General features: G+C 40.7%; 1 protein-coding gene across 5 annotated transcripts in view; it reads left to right on the forward strand.

Annotated features, from left to right (window-relative positions):
- SPATA13 (spermatogenesis associated 13) overlaps positions 1-5,760 on the forward strand; it is a 130,457-nt gene extending 124,697 nt beyond the window's left edge. For all 5 annotated transcript variants that reach the window (XM_090028734.1, XM_090028752.1, XM_090028744.1 and 2 more), the window contains one exon: positions 555-5,760. In XM_090028734.1, the coding sequence (XP_089884860.1) occupies positions 555-733 (179 nt within the window). In that variant the 3' untranslated portion in view covers positions 734-5,760. The remainder of the gene's footprint in view (positions 1-554) is intronic.
- Positions 5,761-11,429: the final 5,669 nt, after the last annotated feature.

The following is an 11,429-nucleotide window of genomic DNA, read 5'->3' on the forward strand; positions in this document are numbered from 1 at the left end:
CAGTAAACTCCTGAACTTAGGAATAGTTCTGTTCCTTAAGAAGCTGAAAAAGCCATAACTAGTCTTTTAATGGATTAGTCATTGACCGTACCAAAATTTTGATCTTGATATTAAATTATGAGAGATTCTTGTATATGTATTCATTTTAAGCATTTTTGTATCTAAATAAATACGAATGAAGGTGGCAAGATTCAGTCAGGTTTTCAATGGTAATAGCTGTGTACTATATTAGCCACCTTTCTTTCTGAAAGGATAATACCTCTGCATATGCTGAAAGGCTTTCTAAAAAACTGCTGATTTTCCAAACAGTACTATAAAACTGTAAATACTGTACACATTTTTTAACTTGAATGATTGTTTTTGCCCAGTCAAGACAAAACTAGAAAAGTTGCAGTGTCAGATATGGTAGGATCTGATCAGCCTGGGTTGAAGAGTGCAAAATTCTCATTGACTTGACTGAAAGCTGGATTTGTCCCCTGGTATTCTCTGTCTGTTCTGTGGGTTGTTTGCTTTTCATCTGTCTTATGTGTTTTCTTGACCATTCCCTTTTACAGGAGTAAGTTATAATGGGTGCCCCATGCCACCTCCACACCAGAGTTTACATCCTATTCATCAGCGCCACATCACGGTGCCTACCAGCATTCCACAACAGCAGGTTTTTGCCCTGGCAGAACCCAAGCGCAAGCCATCTCTCTGGCATTCCATCAATAAATTTACTCCATTCAAGAAATGAGAGGGCTTAGATCTTTGGAAGGACAGCAGCTGAAGCAGAGATGTTTCCCTGAGAAGAATCTTTGGGATGTTGCTGAACATATTGGAGCTCAGTGAATTCTCAGTTTTGGAAGGAAACACTTTGGCTCCCCTTAGCCCTGAATGCCACCCTTGTCTGGAGGAAAATGAAGTTCCTGAGCTTCCATGATGAAGAACTGAGGTTGTGCTGAAGTAAACACTGACCTGTCAGTAAGCCTTGCTAATGAGGAACAAATCCTTTTGTGACAGAGACAGATTGCTGCTAGTCTCTAGCAGCAGCATTTGATCTTTCTTTTAGTTGTATTGGGTTAATGGTAGAATCATTTAGGTCATTTTAACATTTCAGTTTTGTTAACACTGAAATAATGGCCAAATTTAAGTTAGGACATTTTTTTTCCCTCAGGGCATATTTGCAAGGAACTTTGGGGGATTTTTCTCCTTCCTTTTGGAGCACAGAGCAGGAATTGGGATTAGGTGAGTGAATCCCACGTAGTTTAACTTTTGCTATCGTTGCTGAATTTGATGGCCTGATCTGTTTTTTTCAATGTTTCTATAAAATTGCCAAAATGGCAGAAGACAGTTCTGCAAGGCCTTATTATTTTTTAGGTTGGAGCAGGGGATTTTTTTTTTTACTATCAACTATGGAAACCTGAACAGAATACAATGTAAAATAAATTACAAAGATTTATGCATTAACTGCATAGGAGGAGTGAAGAGGAAGGGTCCACTGTTTCTTTGGCTGATTCTTTTCAGTTAGCGTGTATTCTGTTTGCATGTCTGCACTTCAGTATATGGTATTATTTCAGTACTTGCCTACACTTCTTATCCTGTGAGACTCTCCTCTATGCGTGTAATAAGCCTGTATGTTTTCAGTATAAAAACTAAAGTGTTTTTTACATGTTGATAATGTGAACAAGGAAAAATGCAACGTGAAGGAATTGTGTAAAACTACTGGCACTCTATAGATAGCTTTTGTTATATTATTCTCACACACTGAACTCCTCATTTATACAGTTTCATCTGGAAAATATATGAACTGTAACTATTAAGTTTCTGAAGCAGTCTTTGATTCTGTGCTTTTTACACATCAATCAAGTGACCATGGGTTTTGAAGGATTATTTCTTCACATCTAAAAAGATGACTCCTCCATTTTGACAAAAGCAGTTGGTAAAATCAGAAATGACTTTGACTGAAAACCATCAATTTCTGTTGGAAGAGAAGGACCTATTTTGCCTAACGTCAGCTCTGGCCAGTTTGCATTTCTCTGATTTGCTTTGTTTTCCTTGTGACATGCAGTTGATTTAGAAGAATACCTATATAAAAAGTCCCCTATGAGAAAACAGGACTTGACATTTGTAGCACTGGTATTTTTTCTCATTAAAAATTCTCAATGTTAATGAGAGTTGGTAACAAGTATGGTGGGGACAACATATTCTGTACGTTTCAGAATTTATTTTTAAAGGATTTCTTTAGAAAAAGTTACCCTCGCAAAAGCTATGCTGCTGAATCAGGGGCATTATTTGATGATAAATGTAGATTCAGGAGAGTTCTTTAACTATAGATAGCCTGCTTTGTCACAAATCGATAAAAAAAAATGATGAACAAACAATAGGCTAGTGATCGGGCATTTTAAAACATTTTTAAAAAAACCCTTATTTTAAACATTTGTTTGTTCGCCTCTCTATTGTTACCCTCTGCATTTTTATTTATAGCCAGTATTCTATGGCCCAGACGTTTGACGGTTGCTTGATTTAATAAGTGTGTGGCAGCTTCTAAAAGTATAAAAGACCTTAATGAAGATGTATACCAGTACATGTTTGTCAATAAATGTATTTAAAGAACACATCCACCTCAATTTTAGATGGACATATGTACAAGCTTTTTACTAACAAGTGGTTTTAATTTTAAAAGAGATGGTTTTTGAAAACTGTACCTTTTGAAATGCCTTGTGTACATAACTCAGCATTGTAACTGTGAAGTTTGGTGATACTCATCTGAATTATTTGCTGTGTGGTGAACCTTATTTCTTCTACTTTCTCATATTGATCATTGAAAAACAGCCTGAAATATTTGAAAATTGAATTATTCACTGATGATTTTTTTTTATTAATTATTCATCTTAAAGACTGTGCAAGAAAGCTGTTGATACAGTTATCTGGGTTGTTTTCCTTTCAGTGTTCAAAACAAGCTTTCTCCTGTCAGATATTTTTAACAATAACTCTGAATGCTTTATGTAAATGTAAGAAATACATTTTCAAATGAAGGCACAGATGCTTGTCCCTCCCCCAAAATGGCTAGCTCTGTTGTGTTTCTAGGCGCCCTTTTTCTGGTCAGTTGTCAAGTACATATATAAAAATGAAAGTTGTATATATGTAGTGGGTATACAGACTTATTAGAAGACACCACTTCACACTGAAAAAATTGCTCTAGATACAAGAAAAACCTGAGTTTGGACAACACTGCACTCAACCCAGGTTTTTATGCCATGTGGGATAATTCTGAAGAATTTGTAAGAACCATCTGTGATTGTGTATTTGTCAAAGATAAAATCTACTCCACACCAAGAAGCTGGTTCCTGTGGCAGTTTATGGAAGCAAAATAGGTTTCTAGATGGATTTACTGACATGTCAGTACCCACAAAAGTTCTTCTTGCACTGCAGTGCTGGTGCCTTTACCTTGGGAATGAATAGTATGGCATGACTGTGTTTTTGCATGCACCAAGTTCCCTTCTGCAAAAGAAATTAATTCACTTCAAGAAGATGAAAAACAAAGTATTTTGTCACATAGATTACTCAGGACAGTTTTATGCATGGTACCTTACATAGAGAAGTGGTTTTGTTGCCATCTTTTATGTATCTTTCTTTGCAGTCTAATCTTCCACCAAATGACAAAGACCAATATAACATGTTTGAGTGCATTTTATTAGCTCATTTATTTACATGTGGTTTAGGAATGTGCTGACTTGGCAGGAAGTTTGGTGAAATATAACAAAACAGACCAAATCTAGATTCGTTTGCAGTTTTTTTTTCTTTTAACAAATCATAGTTAAATTAAAACACAACAATGTTATACACCAGTCAAAGCAAATATTAACCAAGAAGACCCAAATGACTGTAGAGTTTAGAGGAAACTATTAATTTAATGCAATGGTTAACTGCTTTATCAAAACTTCCCTTGAACTGAATCTCAAGTTGCTGTCATACCTCTGATGAAGAAACAACTTTTTATTTGCATAGCAACACACAAATCAGAATTCAGTGGACGTTACTTTCCTCTCATTTTTGTGAGATTAAGTTATTTTATCATGTTTTAGGGTCATCACTAAGTACATCACTGTGCCTGATTTAAAGTAAAGCTCGGTCTGACAAGAGCATTTCTTATTGCCTATTGAGCAGATAACCTCAGAGTTTAATGCATGAAAAGTCAGTAAAGTATAATCTTTGTCCAATGTTTTCCATAAGTTAGGATAACACCAAACAATAGTTTCATCTGACTTGGAGGTTTGATCAAAATCTTTGATTAAAATAATAAGACTGTTTTACAAGTGGCTTTTGCCATGCTAAATTTTATACTAATATATGACAGTCAAATATAGTAAAGAAGATTAAAGGTAGCACACTCTACTATTACATGATTAATTCTTTTTTAAAATGATCATAGCTTAGAATTAGAGTTTTGGAGCCAAAGGTTCTTAGCCATAACAAATACTGTACCTTTCATTGGCTGCCTTCTCTTTTTCCTACGCCTGTGGCATTTGTATGTGGGAGATGCCTTCTGAGTGCTATCTAATTTAAGACTATTTGTTGTAAATATTAGGGATGACCTGCTTATATATTTTATTTTGACAAGTGTTTTTGTAATATTTTATCTTATGTACATGTGTTGTGCATCTTACCATCTGTGGGCTGTTACACGGTGTAAATCAAGTGTCATGGCTACAGAACGTGACTTGGCTGTTGACAGCTGAAGTACAATGTATAGGACTGCAGTAACTTGAAGTCTATTTGTTCAGGAGTAATTGTGTTGCCAGATTTATTTACTCTCAGTACATTGTAAATGAATCTTTTCTGGAAATGAATACAAACCTACATTCCTATTATTTTGCTCTTATTGTACATGTTTTAATTACATGATATACAAAGCTGAAGTTCTTCCACTGTGTCTTATAAAATTTATTGTGGAACAGTTTTTCAAAAGTTTGGTGTTTTTTGTCTGTTAGATCCCTTTGTTAAGGTTAAAATACTTTCAGTGTCTCCCCTACGCTCTCCATATGTTTAGTGCATAAGTGTCATGAACTTCATTATTGGTTTTATGATTGTTCCTACCTGTGCTTCTCAGTATGGGCTTGTTGTAAACCAAGCACATAAGGCTTGATTGTAGGATTTAATTCCTGAGCTTCAGGAGAAAATATTTTATATTTGTTTTTGCAGCAGCCATGTGCATCTGCCGTGACCTTTCCTAATCTGGATCTGACAGACAGGAGCCACAGTCCCTCATGGAAGCAAAAATAAATCACTAATGAAGGAGGTACTGTGTAAACTGATGAAAGAATGATGGTGCTGGTTTGTACCAACTTTTGTGGTTTAAAAACTTAATTTCCCATCCTGCATTAGAACTTCAACAAATGCTTCTACAAACAGTGAAGGATGTGGAGGGAGGAGTGCATGAGAACATGAGAGCACCTCATGATTAGGGCATTTAGCCTGAAATACAGGGAAATTTCAACTCAGGTTCTGAATAATTTAGGGCAGAATTTTTCTTTTCAGCTCACTCTGATTCAGGCACTGATTGGGAACTGGTTCACAATTGTGTAATGTGCTGTGGCTCTGCTGCCAGGGGGTGGGAGTAAGCACCCAATCCAACATGTCTCTCAGTGTGGGGGATGCTTGCACCCATGCTTTGAGAGTCCCAGGGGGTGGGTGACATGGCTGGAGCATTGTTGCCTTTCTGCTTTCCATTGTTTCCTAAACATGAATTCAATAAACTTCAATGGCCTGCAAAAGATAGAATTCTCTGTGTGCTTGTCTGAATTGGAGGTGGAGGAGAAATGCTTGGACCCATGTTTTCTGGTTCCAGGGGCTGGGGGATCATGCTGAGGGGCCACTGTCAAGTAGTGGAAGAGGACATAGCCTGTTGGTAATAGCTTTATTGACCAAAAAATGCAAGTGATAAAAAGTTCCAGAACAATATTTTTAAAAAGGGGCAGTAGAGTTTTGGCTGCATACCAAAGTAAGTAGTTGAATCAATGTGGGTGGGTGGTTAAGGGGCAAAGCAATATGGTATGCCTGGTGGCAAGGCCTCTAATCAAGCATCCTGGCCAAGCACTTGAGCCATCACACCTTCCCCTGATCCTTGGCTAATGAGATTGCCCTAGTTTGCTGTGGAGGTGAGCAACCAGATTGGCTGCTGAAAGCACTGCTCAGCCCTTTTCATATTCATATAGCATCTTTTCATCTGCAAGAGATGTTGGATATTGTAGCCTGTGATATAGATGTGTAGTGTCTCATGTGACTGAATATTCCAGTCCAAGATTTCCATGATCTGCGGCAGTGATTGTAAATATATGTGTCACAGTCAGGTGGTTTAGGAGCTGCTTGCTTCCTACAGACTCTTTTTCTCTCCATGCTGTTGCAGCTAATTCCTGTTCTGGACTTCTATGCCCTGGTGGAGATTATGACGCCACTTGTTCTGATCACTTACCAAGGTTTCCCATTGGCCAGGATCAGTTCCAAATGCCTTCATATCTCTCTTGCATATGTCTTTATAGCAAAGCTTGGGGCATCCTGTTGTGCTTGTTCCCTTCGATAGTTCTCCATGTAGCATGTCCTTGGGTATATGTTTATCTCCCAGTCTGCCCAGATGAAGTTGTCTCTGTCTGAGTAGGGCTGTCAAACTGGATAAATTTGCCCTTTGAAAACTTCTGCATTCGTAACTTTATCTTGCCATTTGATGTTGTGTATGTGATGTAAACAGTTTAGGTGGAAGCTATTTTGTTTAACCATTTCTTTTGATGTGCAGAAGTTGTCCGTATTTCCCCACCATACATGAGTGCTGAGTATGCAAACTTGGTACACTAGCATTTTCGTTTTGGCAGTAAGCTTTGAGTTGCTCCATGTTCTTTTAGTTAGTCTGCTGAAGGAGGTAGCAGCCTTTCTGATGTGTACATTAAGTTCTTTATCTCGTGCGAGGTTGGTGGTCACTGTAGAACCTAGGTAGCTGAACTTTTGAACTATTTTTAGCTGGTTCTCATTAAGGGTGGTCAATGGATTTTGTGAAATTCCCTGTCCTAGTACATCTGTTTTCTTTATGCTGATATTGAGAGCAAATGCCTGACAAGCTCTTGAAAGGTGATCCATGATTTTTGTAGCAGGTCTTCATCATGGGCTGTAAGGGGAGCATATTGGTGAATAGAAGCTTCCTGATAAGCACCTTTCTAACTTTAGTGTTTGTCTTGAGTCACGATAGGTTGAAGATTTTCCCATCCAATCTTGTGTGAAGGTACACTCCACCTTCCATATCTTTAAATGTGCAGTTCAGGAGTACTGAGAAGAAGAGTCCAGAGTGTAGGGGCAAGAACACATCCTTGCTTCATTCCACTTTTCACCTCAACACTGTTGGAAGTGGACCCATCAAACCGAACAGTTGCTTTCATGTTGTCATGGAAGGAATGTATAATACTTAACAGGATTGGTGGGCATCCCGTATTCTAGGACTGCAAATAGGCCTGTTCTGCTGACTGTGTCAAATGCTTTGGTTAGATCCATGAGGGCAATGTACAATGGTTGGTTTTACTCTGCACTTTTCTTGAAGTTGATGCAAGGAAAATATGTCTATGGTTGATCTTCTGACCCTGAATCTGCACTGAGAATCATAAAAAATTATGATTGCAAGGGACTTCAGGCAGTCATTTAGTTCAACCACCTGCTCAAAGCAGGACCATCCCCAGCTATATCAGTACAGCCAAGATGTTCTCTAGCTGGGTCTTCAAAACCTCCAAGGATGGAGATTCCACACCCTCTCTGGGTAATCAGTTCCAGTATTTTACTACCCTCTTAATGAGAGTTTTTCCTAATATGTAACCTAAACTTCCCTTCCTGCAACTTTGAAACCATTATTCCTTGTCCTGTCATCTGCCACCGCTGAGAACAGTTTAGCTCCATCCTCTTTGAAACCTCCTTAGGCTGCTGTTAAATCCCCCCTCAGTAAGTCATTCTGTATGTGCACTTAACTGTTCAGTGGATTAATTTGCGATGCTATTAGACTGCATCAAACTAATTTTTCACCACTGTAAGCTAGTACTGTTGGTGACGGTATTAGCTTATGGAGGTGAAAATAACTACGCCGAAATGCATGTATAAATGGTGACCTGGGCATAAATTGTGCCCAGTCAGCCTAGACAGCAGGAGACCAGACCCCTGCCTGCTACCTAGGCACATGGCTCTGTTCTTTGGGCACTCTCATGTCCTGGCCAGCCTCCCCAGTGCCCAACACTGCAACCCAGGGCTGCTCCACGCCAGCTCAAACTGCTGCGATCCTGGGCGCATATAAAGATACTGTGCCCAGGAGCAGGTGACTCGGGCACGAACCACACCAGTTTGTTGAGTTACACTAATAGAACCTATAGATGCACCCAGTTTTCTCTTCTCCAGACTAAATAAGCCCAGTTCCTTCAGCCTCTCCTCATCAGTCCTACTCCCTGGCCTCCTAACCATTTTCATTGCCCTCGCCCGGACCCTTTAATATCTCCACCTCCTTTCTGTAGTGGGGTCCCAAACTGGACACAGTACTTCACATGTGGCCCCACTAGTGCTGAATAGAGGGGAGTAATCCCTTGATCTGTTGGTAACATTCCTACCAATGCAGCCCACAATGCAGTTAGCTTTCTTTGCAACGAGGTACACTGACTCATATTTAGCTTAATGTCTACTGTAACCCCCAGGTCCTTTCCTGCAGAGCTGTTGTTTAGCCAGTCAGTCCCCAACCTGTGCTAGTGAATGGGATTTTTTCATCTTAAGTGCAGGACTTTGCATTTATCCTTATTCAACCTCATGAGATTTCTTTTGGTCCAATCCTCCAATTTTTCAAGGCTTCTCTGAATCCTAGCCTTACCCTCCAACCTATCTACTATCTCCCCCCAAACTTGTGCCTTTTACAAACTTGCTGAAGGTGCACTTCGTCCCATCTTCCAGATTGTTGAACAAAACCGGCCCCAGGACCAACCCCTGGGGCACTCCATTTGAAATTGGCTGCCAACTAGACATCGAGCCATTGATTACTACCCTCTGAGCCTGACAGTCCAGCCAGTTTTTTATCTGCCTTACAGTCCATTTATTCAAACCATACTTCTTTAGCTTATCTGTAAGAATGCTGTGGGAGACCATATCAAAAGCCTTGCTAAGGTCAAGGTATTTCCTATCTACTGGTCCACCTGTATCCACAGAGCCAGTCATCTTAACATTGAAGGCAATCAGGTTGGTTAGGCATGATTTTCCCTTTCTGAGTCCATGCTGACTGTTCCTAATCACCTTCTTCTCCTCCAAGTGCTTAGAAAAGGATTCTTTGAGGATCTGCTCCATAATTTTCCAGGGACTGAGGTAAGGCTGACTGGTCTGTAGTTCCCTGGATCGTCCTTCCCTTTCTTAAAGATGGGCATTATATTTGCCCTTTTCCACTTATCCAGGACCTCTTCTGATCACCAGTTTTCAAAGATAATGGCCAGCTCCTAGCTGCCCTAACTGTGAAGTAGTTCTTGCAGATGTCTCATCTAAACCTACTCTCCAATAACTTGTGTCCCTTATTCCTTGTTATGCCAGGAGGGCAGTAGGGGAAACAAGGTCTCTCCCAAACCCTTCTGGTCCCCCCTAGTGAGTTTATAGACTGTCACCAGGTCCCCCCTCAGCCTTCTCTTGTGAAGGCTGAACAGGTTCAGGTCCTGCAGTCTCTCATTGTAGGGTCTGCCCTGTAGTCCCCGGATCATGCGGGTGACCCTGCTCTGGACCCTTTCCATGTTGTCCACATCCCTCCTGGAGTGGGGCGCACAGAACTGGACACAGTACTTCAGCTGTGGCCTGACCAGTGTTGCGTAGAGGGGGAGGATCACCTCCTTAGCCCTACCTGAGATGCATCTGTGGATGCATGACAAGGTCCGGTTAGCCCTGCCAACCATGACCTCGCATTGTCGGCCTATGTTCATCTTGGTATGAATCCAAGATCCCTTTCTGCCTCTGTGCTCTCAAGAAGGGTGTTTCCCATCTTATAAGTGTGCTGCTGGTTAGTACTGCCCAAGTGCAGCAGCCTGCACTTGTCAATATTGAAGCACATCCTGTTTTTGTTAGCCCACCCCTGTAACCTATCCAGGTCTTGCTGCAGTCTTTCCCTCCCTACTAGTGTGCTCACCTCACCCCAAATTTTGGTATCATCAGCAAATTTAAACAGGATGCTTTTCACCCCATCGTCCAAATTGCTGATAAAGAGATTGAACAGCGCAGGCCCAAGGACCGAGGCCTGGGGGACTCCGCTGCCCACTTCTCCCCAGGTCGAATATGACCTGTCCACCACCACCCTCTGAGTATGACCCTTCAGCCAATCTGCAATCCATCTGACTGTGTAGGCATCAATGTCACAGTCGCCTAGTTTTTTAATGAGGATGGGGTGGGAGACAGTGTCAAAGGCCTTGCTGAAGCCCAGAAAGACTATGTTCACGGCGACACCTGCATCCAATGCTTTTGTGACCTGATCATAAAAGGCAATCAGGTTGATCTGACATGACCTGCTCCTAATGAAACCGTGCTGGTTGCCCTTGAGCATCATCCCTGAAGCTGGCCCATCGCAGATGTGCTCCTTGATGATCGTCTCAAAAAGTTTCCCTAGGATTGAGGTAAGACTGGTGGGCCTATAGTTGCCCGGGTCCTTCCTCCTCCCTTTTTTAAAGATGGGAACAACGTTGGTTATTTCTCCTGGCTCCTGACTTTTGTTTCTCTTCACTTGGACCTTGGATCTCCCCTGGAACTAAGCACCAGCTCTCTGACCCCTGGTTTCAGATATTGGCTCACTTCTTAGATTATGCCTCTTGGATTTATTGTTCCCTCTTGGTCTTCTTGGAACTTGGTCCCTGTGTTCCGATTCCCCTGAATTAGACTTTGGCCTAATGTATTCTCACCTTGATGATCCCCTAGTTGTTTCTAGAGTTCTATCTGCAGGCCTGGCTACCTACATCCTAGCTGAACACTTGCACCAGGAGAACTAACTGGGTACATTTAGATGTGCATTAATGTGGCTTTTCTAATGCACATTTAATTTAGTACCTCCCATTGGAGGTACTAAATTAATGTGTGTTAGGCTGTTCTAATGCAAAGTAGCTTATTTGCATGCTTTTTTTAGTGACTGCACAGTAGACTGTTTTATACTGCATTAGTGTGACGTCACTTTTTATGTAACTCTTTAATGTGCAGTAAAATGGCCTACTATTCATTAAAGCACATGCGTAGATGTGCTTGCTGTCACAAAACACTTGGTGTTCACACATAACACTAAGCCAGTTCACAGTGAAGTGGTTCAAAATAGTACTTGGTTTTCCATGTATATTTTTGAACAGTTAAGTTGATTAAAGAGGCTTGTATATTTCTCTTCAGGTTTGACTGCATTTAAATTGTTCTAAGTGTTATGTGTGTCCATGCCC

Source organism: Crocodylus siamensis, chromosome 1, assembly GCF_052110815.1.
Source record: "Crocodylus siamensis isolate JL-2025a chromosome 1, ASM5211081v1, whole genome shotgun sequence".
Taxonomy (NCBI): Eukaryota; Metazoa; Chordata; order Crocodylia; family Crocodylidae; genus Crocodylus; species Crocodylus siamensis.